Source organism: Microcebus murinus, chromosome 17 (genome assembly GCF_040939455.1).
Source record: "Microcebus murinus isolate Inina chromosome 17, M.murinus_Inina_mat1.0, whole genome shotgun sequence".
Classification (NCBI taxonomy): Eukaryota; Metazoa; Chordata; class Mammalia; order Primates; family Cheirogaleidae; genus Microcebus; species Microcebus murinus.
This window is the reverse complement of record NC_134120.1, coordinates 52,256,723-52,278,730: the sequence shown is the minus strand read 5'-3', so window position 1 is coordinate 52,278,730 and position 22,008 is coordinate 52,256,723. Positions and strand designations below refer to the sequence as shown.

The following is a 22,008-nucleotide window of genomic DNA, read 5'->3' as shown; positions in this document are numbered from 1 at the left end:
GTCCTGGTTGCGCTGTAAGGTTCTGAGCAGATGATTGATACAGAGGGAGTATGTAACTTCATTACTTGATAATAATATTCATGGGCACATGAAAACTTTAAAGAAGTAAATATGAGAACATAAAAAGTTCCTTCCGTAAAACTAAACCTAATGTCAAAATTTTATTATAAATATTTCAAATACACTGTGCCATATAGAGGATAAATATGAAAAAAACAACTCTAGGCCTGGTCATCCAGGTTTAATAATCTCATTATTTTGCCATATTTGCTTACAATTTTTAAAAGAAAGCATTATAATTACACTTGAAGTCTTCTGTTCCCAAACCTATTTACCTTCACCCCTCCTGAGACGTAATTGCTATGCGGTATCATTCTTAGCCATATTTTTATGTTTGGCTTGATATGTATGTATCTGTGAGCAAATACTGCATATATGGTATGTATATCATCCTGCATCTTGCTCTTGTTGTTCAAATGTATTTTATAGATTCATATGTGATGGAATACATATCAATCTAGCTCATTTGATTTAAATGCTGTATAATATTCCATTTTTGAATGTATCACAATTTATTTATCTATTTTCCTATTGATGGGATATTACCATATTTTTCCTGTTACAGAAAATTCCACAATAAACATTGTATCTTTTGTACACATGCTAGAGTTTTTCTATGTATCTAGAAACAGCTGCATGCTATGTATGCATAGTTCCAACCTGATTCAGCTTTATTATATATTTCCAAGTACTTCATAAAGTAATTGTACCAGTTTACACTTCCTCAGCAATATGTGAGAGTTCCTTTCGCTTCACATTCTCTTTAACACTTGGTTAACCTTACGTTTACGAGGCATGTTCATAGGTGTAAGAGGATGTTGACTTTTAATATGCATTTCCCTGATTTCTAGTGATAGTTTCTTTTCATGTGTTTATTATTTCTCTTCTGAGTATTCCTGTAAAAATAGTATTACAATTATTTTTCCCTGTGCATAACTGAAAGATTATGTACATAATTACTGAATTTAAATCAAATGATGGTCATCGCAAAGGGTTAATTAATGCACAAAAAATGCTTAATGTAGTATCTATTCTATAATAAGAACCAATTAATATTACAAATAATAGCAATAATGATAATAATCTTATTATCAGTGGAACAGAATTTCTGACAGTATACTAGACAACCATTCTATACTTCTCTTAAGATTGTACATCATAGCTGTGCAGTTGGATATGAAAAGTGTATACAACTAGATAATGATATCTTTATAGCCCATAGTGGGAATTAGTCTGTCTTCTCCTGCTCAGGATCCATCCCTCTTGCTCTTAGAACCATGCTTTCCTTTTGGGGAATGATGAGAAAGTATTTTAGGTCTTCCAGGGGCCAGATCCTCCATTTCCCCATTGCCTGGTCCAAGAGTGCAGGAAGAAAACCTAGGCTTGGTCAATTGGATGGTTTTTCCCAGCACTTTGGCTCCAGAGAGAGAGAGAGACTATAGCAAGGAGGGAACAGATGGGACAGGTAGTTCATTTATTGCAGGAGTGTTCATTTATTGCAGGAGTGTTCATTTATTGCAGGAGGTAGTTCATTTATTGCAGGAGTGTTGGCAATAGAAGCAATGGGGTGCCATGCTGATCAGGCTGGTATGGCCATGATATGTTTACTCTGCCTTGTGTTTTCTTGATCCTTTGTTTCCATTTGATCCTACCAAAAATGTTAAAGCTGACCCTTGGATATTCTCTGGAGGACACTTTTTTGCTTAAGAGAACCAGAGTCAGTTTTTCTTTTTGTGATTTCCGCCTTTCATCCCTGCTGAGATTCATTGAGTAAGGCAGAAATGCGGGGTTCAGCTTATGCCCTGTGTCCATCAGGAGGCAGCAGGGTGGAGGAAGCTGATGCCCCTGGTCCAGTCACAGACTCCTGCTTCCTTGAGAGCAGTGTGATCTGTGAGGTAGGTGGGAGCAGTGTGTGCTTTTCCCTATCTGCCTCTTGCAAACTGCACATGGTACATGCTCACAAATGGATCTGGTAAGGTACTTTTCCCCCCCAATTATTTGAGAAAAGCAGCAAGCCTTACTGAGAAAAGAGATTTCAAAGCAGTAGAAACAGACGATTCAGTTAGAAGAGAAAGTGCTCTGTCCATTCTTTTATCTGTATTGACTGTCCTTTCTTATGTTGAGTAACTAGGGCACGCCATTTCAAATGTCTTAAAAAACCTATAGTATTTTATATATGCAAGGCAACATACGTATTTCAATATGTAAGTTATGGAACATAATAGAAAATATAACTATAAAGCCATCATCCAACTTAAGAATGAAAACATTATAATACCATTAATTTTTCTCACCGTCTACCATGCCGAAGTTTTTGTTTATCATTTCCTTGCTTCTTCAAAAGACTTTGCCACCTCTAAGGTACATATTGAGTACCTATGCTTGGTTTTGTATTTTTAAAAAGTAGTATACAGTTTTGCATCTTTAAAAAGTAGTATACAGTCTTCTGATTTGTTCACTCAACATTGATGCTAATATTTATGGTCTTGCAGTTGATTTATTTTCACTCTGTAATGTTATATTGTGTGGATGTACCACAATTTATTTTTTTCACAATCCTGTTTGTTTTCTTTTCAGTTTTTTTCTCATTAATGTGCGCTTATCTCCTAATGTAGTGTAATTTCTGGAGTCCCAGGGTCGTGGGATTTGTTGGAATTATCATCAACTTTCAAGTTCATGCCAAGCTGTTTTTCAGTGGTTGAACTATGTAATCTTCTGCCAGCAGAGTATGAGGCTTCCCAATGCTCCTGAACCTTGCTAATGTCTAGTATTATCAGAGTTCTTAGTTTTTGACATTCTAATGGGGATGAATTTATAGCCGTTGTGGTTTCATTCTTTATTTCCCTGATTACTAATGAGATTGAGCATGTTTTCATTTATTTCTATGTGAAATACATATTCGAAGTTCTGCCCTTTTTTCCTGTGTGGTTTGTTTTATCTATTATTAGTATTAAAAACACTGTACCACAAGCGATAAGATTCAGTGTCTGGAAACAACACATATTTATTTCATATTAGTAGAGTTCATTTGTGATTGGGCTAATCTAGGGTGGGCTTGCCTGGTTTTGTAAAAGGCTTCAGGCTCAAGTATGCTCTGCATGTATTTGTTCTGGGGCTCGCTCTCATGGAGCAGAGACTAACTGAGCCATGCTGTTTCCGGGGTGGTTATTTGCAGTGTTATGAGGTCAAGGCAAGCTGCACTCGCACATTTGATGCATCAGCCTGCACTGCAGTTGCCATTGGCCAAAGCAAGTCATAGGCTGAGCCTAAACTGAGTACATTTGCTCCAGCGTGGAGCCATGGCAAGAGGGAGAAGATGCCTAATTCTGTTACAGGAGAGGCAGAAATTCAGACTAAGAATTCAGTCAACCATGGTTTTTCTTTTTTTCTTCTAAAGATATTTTCTAGAGACTAGTCTTCTGCTCTGCAGGGCTGCCTTGCCCCTCTGGCGTTGCCAAGCTGCATCCTGACACAGCTTAGCTTGCTAGTCATTGGGTCCCGTTCGTGCATTCTGGTGCACCACTGATTAGATGACGAGGCATTTGGCTGAAGTTTTCTGCCAGTGAAGGTGTTTTTCAGGGATTATTTTCTGTTTTTGTGGCTTTGTGTTGTCATTTAATTGACCAAAGTTCTTTATTTTAATATAGTTGACTTTATCAATATTTTAATATTTTCCTTTTGTATGCTATCTTTGAAATTTCTTCCCATAATTATTCTTGTATATTTTTTCTTAAAAGTTTTAAGAGGCCAGATCAATATAAAAATGTTTTGCTATTTTCATGTAATATTTAATTCACCTGGATATTTGTGTATGGTGGTGAGGTAGGAATCTAGTTTTCTTCTCTTGCGATGTCTTTGGTTTTGAAATCAGGTTAATAATACTGGTTTCACAGAATCAGTTGGAAGTACTTCTTCGAACTCTTTTCTTTTTTTGGAAGAGTTTTTGAAGGATAGGTACAGCATTAGTTCTTTGAATATTTGGTAGAAGTCATGTGGGCCTGGGCTTTTCTTTTTGAGAAGTCTTCAAATTACTGCTTCTATCTGTTTACTTTTAATAGGTATATTCAGATTTTCTATTTGTTTTTGAGCTGGTTTCAGTAATTTGTGTTAATTTCCAAAATTTTAAACTTTTTTCATATTCCACTCTTCTTTATTTACTTATATCATTGTTCATAATCTTATTCATTTGTTAGGGATGTTTTTTCTTCATTTATCTTTTTGAGCACCCTAAACATTTATTTAAAAATATTTATCAGTATTTTTTACGTTTAAATTTGACTGGGATGGAATTCTTTCCCCAGTGGTTGATATTATTGTCTTTTGTAGCATTTACTTTCTTTACGTAGTTAAAACTTTTGGTTTGCAAGCACATCTTGAGTGGGAAGATTTTTATTTTCTCTTTGTTTTCTTATCCTATGGGTGCTCATTTTCCCATGGATGTTTGGTTCCTGCGGTTGCCTTATCCTGTTTCCCTGGGGCCCCTTTCCTGGTCAGGAGTTTATGTTCCTTTTCCAGCCTTCTTAGACCGGGAGCTGTGATCCCACAGCGCCATACATTTGTGGGAGAAGTTCTGTTTGACTCTTCTTTCCTAGCTGTGGAGTTCCTGCCACCTCTCGGCTTCAGAGGGTAAACCCTCGTCAAGTGTGGACCACATCAGTTCCCATCACCTCGCGGGAGTGGCCTCTTCCTTGGTCCTTTTCTTGCTCTGGAGCACAACAGACTCAGGGCCTTAGCCTCACCACTTTGTTTCTGATTTGCTGCTTGTTTGCAGAGAGGGTTATTTGGTATCTGTATTTTAGGGGCTTTGCCCTTTATTTAAAGTAAAAAGAGTGTCTTAAGGCAAGAATGCAGAATGCCATCTTGGGCAGAAGTTCTTAACAGTGAATTTTTAGAAACTTGGCTGTCTCAGATTTGGAGACCTCAGTACGAAACAAACCTCTGAGAGATACTATCTCATAATGGATAAAGAGAAAATGCTTATGTATGTTAGCCACTAGACCGTAACATGTTAAATATTGTTCTAGAAAGAATTCAGACAGGTAGTCCTTAAAATAGACATATCGGACTTATTACTATTCTAATTAATGTTCCTGTCACCCAACTGGAACCTGTACCTTTGGTAGTGCTGCAGTAAGTGTGTGTGTGTGCGTGTGCGTGTGTGTGTGTGTGTGTGAGAGAGAGAGAGACAGAGAGACAGAGAGACAGAGTGTGTGTGTGTGTGTGTGTGTGAGAGAGAGAGAGAGAGAGAGAGAGAGAGAGAGAGAGAGACAGACAGACAGAGAGACAGAGATAGAGGTAAGGAAGGGATTGTGGTTCTGATTATCAGATGTTATCATAGCTATGCTGGTGGCAGAAAGGACTCACATTTGGACGTATTTTAGCAAAGCAATAGTTTAGAACATACTGAGTTTCAGACAAGCCTGTGTGAGACCCTTTGGACCCTGAATCGTGGGACTTCCTGTGCCATTCTCATAAAGCATTGTGTAAGACGTATGGGAGCATAGTTAATACGTAATTAATTATTACTTTGTTAAAATTCCACAATAGGTGATAAAGGCAAAATAAAAAAAAAATTATGAGAGTAGGTGCCTGTCCCAGTGTAAGTAAAGTGACAATACAAAGCAATTATGCAGAGAAGCTCTGCATGAGAGCCAGGGCTTTTCACAGGAAGTTTAGTGTCAGCTTCTGACTAAGTCAGCTTCTGACTTAGATCCTGTGTGTGGCACGGGTTTGGCTAGTGTACTGAATGATTAAGTTTCAAATAACTAAACTTACAATACAGTTATAAAAGCTACAGCGTAACTTATCTGTTGTGTAACCCTGAACAAATTACATAACTGCTCGGTGTTTCCTCATCTATAAAATGGAGGTAATAGTGGTGCACACATTGTTGGGGTGTCCTGAGTATTAATTGAAAGTATATGTAGAGGGCTGATAGCTGTGCCTGGTACATGAATACTTAGGTAATGTGAGCTATTATTATGAATACATTTAGGAGGGATTAATAATTCATGTATAAGTTGTCAAAATACATTCGATTGTAATAATTTATTAATTTATTCAAACACCAAACAGTATGTATTATTAACATTGAGTATCAACCAGATGAATACATTTTAGCCTGGTAACATCTTTGAAATTGTGGGGAATTGATGTAATAATCAGATATTTGTATTTGATATTTTGGTGATAAATTCATTTAAAATTCTACCCAGGCAACAGAGCAAGATCCTGTCTGAGAAAAAAAAAATTCTGTGCAGCATCCCAGAAGCAGCTGAAATGTTCCTCCACAGTGTCTGTTGTTGGAAATATTCCCCTTTGTGTGAACACCCATGTCACTCTAATTTTTTAATGACATGCATTACATTTCTTATTAATTTTTGTATGTTTCTTATCCATACAGTACCATATGATTTAATATTTAAACTAGGACATTTTTGAGAGTGAAAGGCAGTGGTATTAATACTTATGCCAGGCTGGGTGGCAGAAGGCAGACATACCTTGGGCTGTCCAGGACATGTGGCTACTGTACTTATCTCCTTTTCTGGGATGTCTGATGAATCATCTTTCTATTCCACAAAGTACCTGTAACTCTGTTGGTGATAATAGTGATGCACAAATATTTTTTAAAAGAGTTAGCAAATAACACCTGGACATAGGCAGTGAGTTATTTTTGTTATTTATAAATTCCTTTAATTTGAAGAATTGAAAATGCTCATCTGTTTTCTAAGAAATAATCTAATTTGTCTCCTTAAGTAGGAGGTCAGTGAGTGAGAGGAGTGTTTGCCATGTGCATACAGAGAATCCTACTAACTATGAAGGGAAATAAAACTGATTAGAGGATTGATTTGAAAAATTAGTGCACTATTTCCAAATTTTCTACAGAAGTACAAATCGTTCATATATATTTATCTGTCTTTTTCAAAGTATAAAATACTTTTTAGAAGCTTCTCTAATTAAAATCATTAAAACCACCATGTCTATTATAAGTTAGTGCATGGAGTGTTGTGATTGTTACGAAGCCAAAGTACACTACAGCACAGCTCAGCCTAGTGCTCATTTGCCTTTACTTTCCCTAAATGATATTTTTCTTTAGTGTATTTTATAATTTGACATTGTTCTTTCCTAACTCTAAAAACTTTATATTTCTTCAAAGCTCAGCAAGGAGGCATGTGGCTGATGTCACATGGGGTACCCTGGGAGTAGGCCATATATCATGGACAATCAGAATAATTGACACTATGCATTTTGATACTATGCCAAAGATATCAAATTAAGTTTATGTCAAAAGAAGTGTTTTTTTTTTTTTTTTGGTTGGTTATAATATATTCTGAGAATTGGCATTCTAAGGGGTTATGTAAAACCTCTCTGTACGTCTGTCTTTCTGTGGTGCCAAACTATCTAGCTAGCTATCATCCATTTATTTATCATTTATCTCCTATGTACTATATTCAGTGGCATATTATATTTGATTCTTTATTTTTGGACAGCAGAATCTTATATGGGTTGTTAGGTACCTTTTATATTTTTGCTTTATTGTTTCTAAATTCAAAGGGAATTAAATTGTTACTAAATGGTATTTTGAAACTTCTCTTTGGTGTCAAAACTTTTGTTTTTGTGCATATATAAAATAATATGAATTCAAACTTTCCTGCTGTTTTAAACTAACCACGTTATTGAGCTAATTACCAGGGATTATCAAGGCAGATCACTTTGATGGTGAGGAGAAAACCCTCAGTAGCCAGATGATATCAGTTTGACAAGCTGTGGGATATTGCTTGTGGTGAAAGGCAGGCCCGCCTTGGCAGTACTTGTGTCTTATGCAACATACTTTGCTGCGGGCATCAAATCTAAGCTGTTCATTTGCATAGATGTTCAGAGTTTTACCGGGAGCAAGGCATGATAAATTGTATTTACATTCTACAAAATGAATGTAATGTTATCGAATTTACTAGATAAGTGCCTGTCTTAAGGACATAAATATCATCTGACTAGAGGCAAATGGATATGAAGAAGTAGGTTTCTTTGTTTGTTTTGTTTTGTTTTTGTCTTTTGTTATTAAAGAAACAGGGAAAGGAGTTAAATTTGAGAACTGTGCTCACTCTGGTCATACAGCATTCTAAAAGACATATGTATGGATCAAGAACTAATATTCACAGGATTTGAGGGCTTTTAGGATTCTTTGTAATTGGGAGAGACATGTTTATGCTGTTTAGGTCAATAAACAATACCGAGAGTCTGCTGTGAACCAGGTACTATCTTGAGTCTAAACAGTGAACAATAAGGATCAGTAATTCACAATCCTTATTGTCAGGATGTGCTTACAGCTCCATTATAGGAGACATATCTGCAAACAAAACTATGATATAAATTATTAAGTGCTATGGCAAAAATACACACTAGTACCATGGGGTATAGGTAAGACACGCTTGGTTCAGTGGGAGCAGGAGCAGGGCAAGGAATACTTTTCTGAAGGATATGAATTCTCTTTTAATAGAGTCAAAAGGATGAGTAAGAATCAGATGGGCTGAAAAAGGGAGTGGCAGGCTGTAGGAAAGGGATTCAGAGGTTGAGGGACCAGCAAAAGTATGGGGCTGAGAAGCAGCAGGCATGTGGTATGGCAAAGAACTGCAAGACCTTTGGCTTGACAGGAACATAAAATTGGAGGTTAATAGAGTAGAGGCAAAAGATAAATTGAAGAAATTTTTAGTCAATTAAAAACCAACAAAACCTGGTGACAGCACATAGGGTGTGATATTAATATAAAGGATGAAATGATGGTAACTCATAGGTCTCTGGCTTAGACAGTGTTAGAGCTTCCATTAGCCCAGAAGGTGTCATTGTTTGAATTAGAAGAAGATGCATTTTCTTCTGGAATGATCCAACATGTGGCAGGGGAATAATGTGTGTAGAGCCCAGGGTAGATTTTGGCCTCCACTTGCCCCTATGCTTGGTGCTCTTGGGCAGCGCACAGTCTAAACAACTGTAAGAGGCAGCTGTGGGCAAGTGGGTAGCTAGTCATCATTAGTAGAAATAGAAGGAGAGTGTGGAACTGAGAGGCAGTTGAGGGGGAAAATAATGTATTTGCTTTTGAACATATTAAGTTTGTGCTATTTGAAGGGGCATTGTTCAGATGGAAATATCAATAAAGAAGTTGCATATATAATCTTAAAGCACTGGAGACTATAGATGACTCAGGGCTATTAAACTTTTTTTAAAATTGCATTTCAATTGTTAAATTATTCAAAGTGAATGACGTTTTGAATTATAGCTCCAGTGGTACTTGTATGGTACTGGTGGTTGGCTCTCCAAAATGGTTGAACTGCTCTACAAAAAACTCATTTCAAATAACTTTTCAAGGAATATCTACCACTGTTTATTAATATACAGAAGAATGGTCATGATGAATTGGATTGGTGAAATTTCTTTCTTATTTTCTGTTTCAGATTGCTGTGCTATGCCTTGTGTGATTAAGACTTCCTACCAAGAATACCTGTCAGACCATGTGAGTATAGAAACTAGACAGGGAGATTGCACTGACTCCTAATTGATTAGGTCTCAGCTAGGCAAAAAAGCAAACATTTTGTTCCAGATAAGACCAAAAGCAATAATATGTATTTTCTTTCTGATACAAATTCTAGATTAGGTAGAAAACTCATCTCTCTCATTATTATTATTATTATTATTATATTAGGGAGTATAAAACCAACAGTGAAATTTTTGTCAGCTTGTTATTAGGTTATTTATAGCAACCAATTATGAGAAATATAATTGAAAGCATGTTTTTTCATTTGCTTTTTAATTCCAAAGGGGCAACCTTTCCCAACTTTTTATGTTGCACTAATTTACAGAAAAACACTGCTGAGGAGTGCTGAAGTGGCGATGAAACAGCCCAACAGGAAAAGGAAGCTTAGTATGGATTCCAAAGAGCATCTGGATCAGGACAGATGCTTGGTAAGATGTCAGCTCCTGGACCCTCCGCACAGCGTGTGCTCACCATTGAAACGCACAGTGGAACAGTACAGTTCACACAACCAGACTGAGGGTTCTTCAGTCACTCTAAACTCCTGTTTCTGGTTGAGTTTTATGTGTAATGGTATAGAATGCAAGTGTCATTAAAGTCTGGTCCATTTTAAAAGGTAATATTCACTTTAAAGGTGCAAGGAGACCTTTTCTTTTAGAAAGATGGAGGTACTTGATCTTTAAATAAGAGGATGGAGGTTGTGACACACACACACACACACACACACACACACACACATATATATATATATATATAGAGAGAGAGAGAGAGAGGGAGAGAGGTGGGGGGGACTTAAAAAAGAGTTGGCTCAGGCAGTCATGGTGGCTGACGAGTTTGAAATCTGCAGGGCAGGCTGGCAGGCGGGAGGCCCAGGGAAGAGTTGATGTGGCAGTCTGGTGTCTCAGGTTGGTCTGGAGGCAGAGTTCCTTTGTTTTCAGGGGACATAAGTTTTTTTCTCTTAAGGTCTTCAACTGATTGAATGAGACTCACCACATTGTGGAGAGTGGTCTGCTTTACTCAAAGTCTACTGATTTAAATGTTACTCACATCTAAAGAATACCTTCACAGCAACATCTAGACCTAGAGAGTATGGTGTTCACCAGTTACCTTGTCTGTGCTGTTTCCTTATAACAACCTGATGTATTCCTGCAAATTTAAAAGTTAGTAGAGTAACCAGAAGACCTCCATGGTGACTGTTTTTGGGGATAGTGGGTCATTACAGCATTATCATTTGTGACCCTCTCATGGGCTTTCATCGTTTATTTGGATGTATGTCTTGGGGTCTCCATGTGGTTTGTGGTTATACATTTATACATTGTATTTGGCAAAATGACATGAAATAATGCATTTTTTGGTTTGCTGCCAGGTTGGGTGTGGTTTGATGAACTTCAGTTGTTAAATGAGACATCATAGATGACAATCTGGTCTGAGATTGGTTTCAAGATGTTAAAAATAGGTCTGTGTCCAACTCTAGAGCCATTGCCTCAGGATTAGTCTTAGGGTGAGGTGGGGAGATTAACATAGGGCTGAGGTCCAGCTCCCTGGGTCTGGATTGCTTGCATCTCTTAGATCAGTTCCAGGAGAGTTTAGTGCTCTAAATAGGTCCCAGAGAAGATTTTGCTCTTTGAGAGGTTACTTGGATCGGACGTCGCAGGCCTGCATCTGTCTTAGGTTGTGTGAGGATGCCATTCTTCTTAGCATTTTGGTGTGCTGTGTCACACCCTCTGAGGAAACGGTGTATGATGAAATGCAGGATTTGATACGTTCTAAGTTATTCTTGGTTACTGCCTCCCCCAATGTGGTCCCTAGACAAAAAGCCTCAGCATCACTTGGGGGTTTGTGAGAAATGCAAATTCCTTGGCCTCAATCCAGATGGGTTGGGGTTCAGCAGTCTATATTTTAATAATCCAAGTGATTCTGATGCTTGCTCATGTTTGAGAACCATTGTCTTAGGGAAATAGCTGGATACATCTTACCTGTGCATTGTACTATAGTTAATTAATATTTTTCTTAATTTTTTTTAGTTTAATATTTAAGACCACCTCCCATCCAAACGTATTTTCTATTTTTCATCAATGTCATTTCTCTATAAGCTGCTAAAATTATTATTATCTTTGCCCAGTACTCAGGTATCTTGCTCTACAACCTGAGTATTTAAACTTCTGACTCACCTACAGTAGCACAAATCCCAATTTACTGTTTATGCTCAACTCAGTTTCTAACTTAATCCTCATGCCTTTATCATTGTGTCCACCCCACATTGGGATTTTCCCTTTCTTGAATTCCAGAAGTGCGTAACACTTAGGTGTGTAGCTAAGTTTGTATAGCTGAGTTTTTGGAAATATCTGTTAAATGATATTCCTGGTGCTTAATGACATCTCGGTGCAAATGGATTTCTTTGATTGATAGTAAGCAAATAATATTTTAGAGAATTATATTACTACTTTAAGTTTTGAGGTGTTTGGAACATACTCTTATTTTAAAGGATGTTCACATAGGATAATTGAAAAGATGCACATTTAGGGTGAATTCCACAGTGCACTGTCAGTTTGGGGCCCATCGACAGTTACAATGTCCATTTTCATTAGTTGAATTTAACAGTTTAATACAGCAAGCTATATTCACATCTGGGACTGCCATCACTGTGGAGAGAAAGGTTCAGTTATGCTTGGATTTTGCTAGATTCCTTGAAATATTGATAACATTCTTTACTTTCTGTGCACCCTTCTGATTTTATAAGTGGCATTTCTAGTCAACCAAGTAAAATCCCATTGACAGAGTAAGCACATAAAACATCAAGCACAGACACAGTTGGGTGTTTCTGAACATCTGCTTCTGAGATCGTAATTTCATGTCTTGGTTATATAATAATTTTTAGATGCTAATGTTAATATCTGTCAATGAACGTCTTCCTAGACTAATATTTTCTATGTATTTCTATATAGAATTTAGAAAATATTTATTTGTGCTTTTCAGAACACAGGCATATGGTTAAAAAATCAAATAATACAGAAAGTATTAAAATAAGAAATAAATTCTCCACTATACCTCCTTACACATACATTAACCCCATAGTATTTTTCTAAAGATGTGACCACTGTTTATAGTTGCTTGTATAGCTATATAGGAAATAAAAACAAAAAAAGTAAAAAGCCCAAACACTTTGTGCACAATTACACATACGTACACATTTCCCAGATAGGCTCACATTCTAGTTGTTGTTTCTGTTCCTTGCTTTTTTTTGCACTTAATTATATATGTATGTCTTGGAGATACACATCTTCTTTTCATTGGTGCACAGTATTCCATTCTTTGAATGTACCATATTTATTTAAACAGTGCCCTACTGTAAACATTTAGGTTGTTTTAATTTTTGTGGTTATATGAGGGCTGTCTGGAAAGTATAGCCATTATTAATATAATGTCTCTATTTTTCATATTACATGGCTGGATACTTCCAGATAGTTCTTGAACATCATATTACAACTAATGCTCTTATTCATATATCTTTTTGATATACAAATACTTTTGCAGTGCATTCGTTGGTAATATCAGCAGAATTATCATACTACAAGGCATGTTGCTTTAAAGTTTTGATAAGTTTTTCCATATCATCTTTGAAAGAGGTTGCCCTAGTTTATCCTCTCCCTAACAGCTTCTGGGAGAGTGCCTCTTTTTTTCCTGGGTTTTATTACACATTTTATGTCTGTGTTTATTCAGTTCTCCCGTGTGAGTGAACTTTTTTTTATGGTGCTGGTCTCCATAGTGCTATTGCAACCTTTAGGAGGGTGTTTCTCTGCTCCTTTTAGACTATGACATATTATACCTTTCCACAACACCCAGCACAAAGATAACTGTCATTTTGGGTCTCCTTTGCCAGCTTTTCCAACCACCAACTTTGGAATTGACTAGCAAAGTACAGGCAAATAGTAATTGGGGAAACTAAGTGCTTTTTTTTTCCAAGGTGATTTCATAGATGATTGGCGTGTGTGGGCATTCCGGGGACAAAATCCCAAAATGATATTCAAGCTGTCAAATTTCAAATTTCCTACATAAAAAGACAAGTTTTACAAATACAAAAGGAAATTTTATTTGACCATACAGGAATAAAATATATAGCCTTTAATTGTGTATATAAAATATCTGTTACTAAACAAATGTTAGTTCTCATTTTCCTTCTCCCTCTGAACTTTTTAAAAGCAATAAATCTTTATCTATATGTGAATTATGGACTTCAGGAGACAGAAATATGAGACATTTTCCATTCTATAAAGGATCTTACAGGATTGTTGAATAAAAGAGAACTAACATGTGTAGAGTAATGTAGAACAACTATGTACCTAAGTAAGCAGTACATCAGTGTTGTAGGGTATGGTCACCCTTCAGAGAAAGGTGGGGTCATTGGGGGCTAGAGTTGGATCTTGAAGGATGAAGAACATCTAAGAATGTTGGTATTTAATGCTTTCTTATGCTGTTGTAACAAATGGATTTTAAATCTAGCCTGGTAAATGCAATATGAGAGAATACAAACTTTTATACATATTAATGTCTAGGAGCTTTCTAGCTTTGAGAGATAATTAAGTTGAGGGGTCAGCGTGGGGATTGTCTGGGCCAAGGCAGCAGCATGAGCAAGGTATGGGGTTGGGAGAGAAGGTGAAGTGTGTGATCTATGGAGGGATCTTAATTGCTTGTCTGCCTGGAGCAGATGTTGCTATGAGCAGATAGCAACATTGTAGAATGCGCATTGGATGTGGGTCAGAAGATTCCCATTTTAGTCTTTGGCTGTGCTGCTCGTTAGCTATGTGACCAAGGACAAGTCCCTTCACCAGACTGGGCTCAGTTTGTCTGTAGAACAGAGTCTTGGATTAGAAGATCTTTAAGTGACTTTCTGTATCAGTCAGTCTAAGTTTTGGTGCATAATGAGATTGTAAGGTAACCAGGGTAGATCGGGTGGCATGCTTAGCAGATCTGCCGAGAGAGGAAATAGTGCCCGAGTGATGATCTCCGGCTGTGACAGAGTGACAGCAGGAGCCACGGTGGACCTCAGCACTGGCAGAGTGTAATCAAATGTTTCTTGTAACATCTTTTAGTAGATATTGAGAAAATGTTTGGGGTAGGATTATTTTGGTTTCTTATTTTTTTTTCCCCATTTTGCTGCCTCACACAGGACTAATGTCACTTTGCAACAGCCATTAAAATTCATTAATAGATGAAGGGACTACAGGAAGGTGGTGTTTATAATGCAACCTTATGTTTTTCACTTTTGGTTTTTTGTATATGTCTTAGCCAGTATTCTGGGAGATTTCATTCAGAGACTGTAACTGTGTTATCAAGTATTTGAACAAAATGGAAGCATTTCCTTCTCCCTAAGTCTGCATTCCAGTGGAGCAATGAAGAAAAAAATCCCACAGATACTTGTATCCAAAAGGTTAATTTCTTTTATCTTCAGTTCATATCCCACATTGGACCACAGCAAAAAGAATTTAAAAAGTGAACATCAAACAGCAGGTGAAATTCAAATAGTACTTTGTCACTGGGGTTAGTAAATAGGATTTCACCATTTTCTACAGTTCACAAAACCAATATGCATCACCCTCTGGGGCACAAATGCCAAGTTCTTATGCAACAGAACAGCAGGACACTCAGAATGTTTGAGTGCTCATGAGACTTCTGTCTGACAGGGAAAGAGAGGAAAGGGGCACTATCTGACAATTCCAACGTGATAAACCGAAATTGCTAAACACAAATCAGTAGTTAAAAATCTCTTGTTTTGTTCCCTTGATTGGAATTCATAGACAGAGGAATGTAGACACTGATTAATTAGAGAACATCCCTGTAACTTGTAGTAAAAGCATATGATACGTCCAGTGCCATCAGGAAAGAACAGAACATTAAGCCTTTTTGATTATTTTCCCACATCATAATCCTCTGTTCCAAAATGATGGATTTTAAATTGGTAAATGGAAATGTACCATGGCAAAGACTTATTTTATGTTCCTTAAACCATTATCTCCCTTTTCCCACAACACTATTTTTTTTCCTTAAAGCTTTATTTTCAGTTTCAGAACTAAAATTTGAATCCTGAGAAATCACATTAATGATTTTATTTTTCTCAATTCATATTTATTTCCTTAAGTGTTCTGTCTGGAAGGATAAGGTAAAATGCTCATTTTTTTTCTTTTGTTTTTTAGAATTCATTTTCTACTTGTTAATAGCAGTATAGATTTATTACTCTTCTGAAATAATTAATTAGCCTAGACAGAAGCAAAGAATGTTAAAGCTAGCAGGAACTTTGGAGAACATTTAGTCCAATCCTTTTATTTTAACAGGCAAGAAAAATCAGGCCTAGAGAATGTAAGTCATTTGTTCAAAATTAAATAGCTCTTTATGCATGGGATTGGGATTTGACCTCAGCTCACCCAGCCCAGCCCCAAATTCAGCATTTTTCCTACTCTATTATATGATAGTAAATATTTTTCCATTTTCAAAATTGTTTTAAAAATGAGGTGGGGATATCATAATAGAAATGTAAATTTATTTTGAAATATAAAATTATGAGCTGCTGTGTGTATATGTGTACATTTCCATATCTATAACCTTGATCTATCTGAAGAACATACAAATAGGAGCTTCAGAAATTTAAATCTAAGTGAGAGGTACTGTTGTTTTTAGGGGATTTTTTTTTCTTTCTAGGCAGAATTTCAATGGTAAATGAAGTGTGAACCAAACATCTTAATCTAACTGAGTGACAGATAGCATATTATATATTTCTTTTTATTTTTGAATGAGACAGTGATTATAAAAATGCTTCAGTAGTTGTGGTGTGAGCAAAATCAACTCTTGAATCTGTTTCTTGTTACTGTTTCGGTTTTTATAGTAGAAGAGAGTTGCTTTGTTTTGAATTACACAGGTAAATCTCCTGTGCATTGAGTGAATAAAAAGGGGTGAAATTGGGGTGAAGAGCTACCATAGAAAATTAGACCCTATTTGGGAGTTCATCATCTCACTTGGAGTAGAATAGGGGCAGATATGATTGGATTACTACCATCCCCACTCTCACTCCATGCCCTGATAAGAGACAGTAGTCTTGCCACTCATTGTGTATACCGTATATTTTTGCAATAACGTCTGCTGGGAAGCTCTTGGAAATTCATAATCTTAGGCCCTACCCCAGACCAATTGAATCAAGATCTACATTTTTTAGTGGGATTCCCAGGTGAATCATATGCCTGTTAATATGTGAGAGGCATTGAATGTAATATTTTTATGAGGATGCGACTTTATTAATTGCACAAAGATATCCACTATCACTTTGGATGTGAAATCTGAAAAGCAGAAAAGTATTATTCTTAAACCTTGCCTTCATTTAGCAAGTATTTATTGAGTTAGACTAGGTGTTTAGCTATGTTTTGGGGATGAAAGATGGTTAAGGCACTGTCTGCCTTCAGTAAGAAGGAGGACAGCAGGAGAGCCCAATCAGTAAAACAGATGATTATATTGCAGCACGATAGGCCCAATAACACAGATTTGTACAGGAAATTTGCAGGCATCAAAGGTTGCTCTACTTAGCATGCGTGGAGGGGAAGAGGAAGGAGGATCATGGAAAGCTTCCCAAGTTGACTCCTAAAGGATAAGAAAGTGAGCATTGGTTTTCTATTGTTGCATAACAAATTACCACAAAGACAGCAGCTTAAAATACCCATTTATTATTTTTATTATTTTTTAAATTTCTTTATATATTTTTTAATTATTTTTTTTATTTCAGCATATTATGGGGGTATAAATGTTTAGGTTATGTGTGTTGCCTTTCCCCTCCTTCCCCTTTACCCATCCCCTCCTCCCCCCTCCCATCTGCCTGATGCCGGTAAATGTTATTCCTATACGTCCACTTCGGTGTTGATCAGTGAAACCAATTTGCTGGTGAGTACATGTGGTGCTGGTTTTTCCATTCTTGGGATACTTCACTTAGTAAAATGGGTTCCAGCTCTATCCAGGAAAATACAGGCGGTGCTATATCACCGTTGTTTCTTTCTGAGAAGTTCAGGCATGACTTACATGGATTCTCTGCTTAGGGTCTCAGGGTAGTTGGCCTGGTGGAGCTCAGTGGCCTCTTCTGAGCTCATGTGGTTGTTGGCAGATTCAGTTCCTTGTGGCTGTAGGACTGAGGTCTCTGCTTCTCACTGGCTGTCAAGCAAGGGAAGTTTCTGCCACATAGTCCTCTCCTAGACCCTCTAACAGCCTGGTGGCTCACTCCTCAAGGCCAGCAGGAGAATCTCTTGCTCCCATCCACTGGGACAGAGTTATGTATTATAATGGAGTCAGGAGAGCGAGGGTCCTATCACCATTGCCATATGATCCAGACTAAGTCACAGGTTGTACCCCACTTGGGGCAGGGGATTAGATAAGGGTGGGACTCATTGGGGTCATCTTGGAACTCTGCCCAGCACTAATGTCAGAGAGGTGAGGGGAAAGCAGCAACTGAGGTTTGGGTTCAGGAAGCTGCATCTTGAGTCCAGGGGACTTTTGAGCTGGGGATAAGAAGTTTAGAGGACAAAATGATGGATTTGCTTTTGTAATGATTACATGCTAGGAACTTATGGGTCATCCAGTTGAAGCCGTGCAGTGGGACCTTGGGTCTGCACATTTGAAACTTGATGGAAGGAGATAGAGAGATCCATCGGCCGTGTGTCTGAGACTGAGAGTGGACTGGCTGTGCAGAGTGGTCAGAGTGCGACAGACAGGGAGAGCCAGGGACTTCAGGGACAGCAGTGGTGATGGCTGTGCACAGGAGAGGCATAAGCAGTGAACCCGCAGCAGAGCCCAGGCCTGGGCAGAAAGAACAGGAGCATGCAGCAGATCACAGTTGACAAATGAGGACATTCCAGGAGGAGGGGGAGCCAAGTAGGCCCATCTCTTCTTTCTGTCATCAGCTGTGCAACAGACAGTGAGCACCTGTCAAGCTAAGGGTGGTCAGTGCACAAACATTAGACATTGTGTTTTATTTGCACTCTTAACCCCAGCGTAGTTCCTGGCACGTAGTAATTGCTCAATAGATGTTTTTTAAATGAGCAATTGATTCAATTAGGGCTTTAGGATTCTTCTTTCCTTTCCCCTCAGAATTCTTTTTTCATTAGAGATTTTGTTCATATGCTTCTTCAGTTGATGAACACAAATAAGCAGGTCAACTTAATTTTGATTAAGTATCAGGATAAATTCTTAGCAATTTGAAATCTGGCAAAATAACTGTGATAGCTACCATTAATTGAGAATCTGCTGTGTGGTATATGCTGTAATAAGGACTCTATCCATGGATCTCTAATGCTTAAAACAATCTTGTCAAGAAGTTGTGATTATCTCCAAGTCAAAGAGATTCACAGAAGTTAAATCACACATCCAGCATCACACAGCTAGTAAAAGGTAGACCTGGGATTGGGACCTACAGCCATTTGACTCTAAAACTTGTACAGAAACAGAACTGTTTTATTGTGTATAAAGTACTAAATAGCCCAGAAGCATATTAAAGCATGGCTATAATAATGGAAACTGTGGTATTGGCACATGGATGGATGGATAGAAAGAAACAGAATAGAAAGGCAGAAATAGGATCAAATGCACAAAGGAGTTTAGTACATCATTCACACATCCTGGACTGGCAGGGAGACGGAGGACTCTTCAGTAAGTGGTGTTGGGACAAGTAAACAGCCACCTGGGCAAACATATCGTGTCTTTGTGTCACACTACGTCCCGGTACAAATTTCAGATTCATCAAAGATTTAAACCTAAGAAATGAAGCTAAGAAATGAACCATAAGTATTATGGTCATAAACAATGGGGTTTTTATAATCTGGATTGGAGAAGGATTTTCAAACTATTATTCAAATCTAGAATCTATAAAAGAAAAGTTTAATAGTTTCATTTCTTAAACAAAAACTGCATATTAAGAAAATCATAAGCAAAGTGAAAAGAGAAATGACAAATTGACAAAAAGTAAATAATGTCTCTTATCATAGACAAAGACTAATCTTCCTAATTTATCAAGACCAAAATGTAAGTAATTGTCCAACAGAAAAAGGGACCAAGGATGTAACAAGACATTTCACAGGAAAGGAAATACGAATGACTTTTAAATATACAGCGTCATCTTCAACTTCATAATGAAGCAAGTGCAAATTAAAACTATAGTGAGTGATCACTGTTTCCTCATCCTCTTGTCAAAAATTCAAAAATCTGGTAACACACCCTGTTGACTAGGCCAAGGGAAAACAGGCACAGAACAGGCCTGTGGCCTGTGACCTGGAGCAGCTCCAGGGCTCGTAGCTGCTTTGATTGGCAAGAAGTTGATCTGCAGATATCCTCCATGTGTGCAGATTGACACATGTGCAAGTTTCTCACTGTATTAATATGATTGATAAAAACTACCAGAAGTAACCTAAACATCCGTAAATAAGGAACCAGTTAAATAAATCATGACATAGCCCTTAGGTGTGATCCTGCGCAGCTATGAAAAAAGAATAAGGACACTCTGTAACATGACATAGAAAGATCTCTGAGATATTTTGTTCAGTAAAATGATAAGTATTAATAGAAAATCATGCTAGATTTTGTGTATAGTAACTAAGCATATATAATCATGTTTCTGTCTGTAATTTTCTAAAGGAAACCTTGCAAGGATATATTAGAAATGCATCAGTGATAATTGGATAGAGATATTATGAATTGGCTTAGGGGAGGACAGGTAGGAAAATTTGCACTGTATTATCTGTGTGTGTGTGTATATTCATTCTGTCTTTATGTATATACGGTATGTATCTTGAATCATGAATTCACAAAATAAAATAAGTTAATAAAAAATGAAATAAATTATGTATATAGAAAGATACTGAGCTAAGACATCCCAAGGAATTTACCACAATCAGTTATATATGATTGTATAAGCGGTTGGTAGCCTGATGCAGTCATCTTCAATCTCATTTGTTTGGTTACCTCATTAGTAAAGAAACTTTAATCATGTATCCAGCTATATGTGGATTGTCTATTTGAAAATGATATGATTTATTACTATACAAAGTACATTTTGTACCTTAATGTCATAGACTAAAAAAGAAACTAAAAAATATAAAAGTGAAATTAATAATATTTATTGTAATAGTTAAAACTAATTTGTTTTCACTGAAATATTAGTATGCATGATTCTCCTCTGAATACTAGGTTTAAAGCTTTGTGATGCCACTATCTGCAGTCTGTGTTTTTTTTTTTTTGTTTTTTTTTTCGGCATATTATGGGGGTACAGATTTTAAGGTTTCAATAAATGCCCATTTCCCCCCCTCCCCCCAAAAGTCTGAGTCTCCAGCATGACCATCCCCCAGATGGTGCACATCTCACTCATTATGTATGCATATACCCGCCCCCTTCCCCCCTCCCACCTCCCCAATACCCTATTACTGTAGCACCTATGTGTCCACTTAGGTGCTACTCAGTTAATACCAGTTTGCTGGAGAATATGTCTGGTGCTTGTTTTTCCATTCTTGGGATACTTCACTTAGTAGTATGGGTTCCAGCTCTAACCAGGAAAATATAAGATGTGCTATATCACCATTGTTTCTTAGAGCTGAATAGTACTCCATGGTATACATATACCACATTTTACTAATTCATTCTTGGATTGATGGGCACTTGGGCTGTTTCCACAGCCTTGCAATTATGAATTGTGCTGCTATAAACATTCGAGTGCAGGTGTCTTTTTTGTAGAGTGTCGTTGGATCATTTGGGTAGATGCCCAGCAATGGGATTGCTGGATCAAATGGTAGATTCACTTGTATCGCTTTAAGGTATCTCCATATTGCTTTCCACAGAGGTTGAACTAGTTTGCAGTCCCACCAGCAGTGTAGGAGTGTTCCTCTCTCTCCGCATCCACACCAGCATTTGTTATTTGGAGATTTTTTGATAAAGGCCATTCTCACTGGGGTTAAGTGATATCTCATTGTGGTTTTGATTTGCATTTCCCTGATGATTAGGGATGTTTTGGGTTTGGTTTTAATGGTCGTCATAGCTAGGGTAACCAAGCATCTTCGCTTGTCTAGGACTAAGGGTTTCCCTAGATGTGGGGCTTTTTGGTGGTGTGACAAGGTTAGCCCCCTGCATACTGGGACAGTCTCATTAGTCGTAACTTAAAAAGGTATATACCAAGTATACATATATAGCAATAAATTGAAAAAAATAATTGTTGGCTAAATTACTAAATCGTAATTGTCATTTTTCATCATGCTACCAATTATGCAAAAGTTTTTGTATAATTAAGCTGCTAAATTTTCATATTATGTGATGACAATTAGTTGTTCTTAGAAACTAGTCAAAAGTATTGCACATGTATATTTCCAAAAGCAAGCTCAAATCCACTGAAAGCCTTCATTTGGAAGATTTTAAAT

General features: G+C 37.2%; 1 protein-coding gene across 2 annotated transcripts in view; it reads left to right on the top strand.

Annotated features, from left to right (window-relative positions):
• L3MBTL4 (L3MBTL histone methyl-lysine binding protein 4) overlaps positions 1-22,008 on the top strand; it is a 436,533-nt gene that overhangs the window by 73,744 nt on the left and 340,781 nt on the right. For both annotated transcript variants that reach the window (XM_075993669.1, XM_075993668.1), the window contains 2 exons: positions 9,507-9,565; positions 9,912-10,014. In XM_075993669.1, the coding sequence (XP_075849784.1) occupies positions 9,943-10,014 (72 nt within the window). In that variant the 5' untranslated portion in view covers positions 9,507-9,565; positions 9,912-9,942. The remainder of the gene's footprint in view (positions 1-9,506; positions 9,566-9,911; positions 10,015-22,008) is intronic.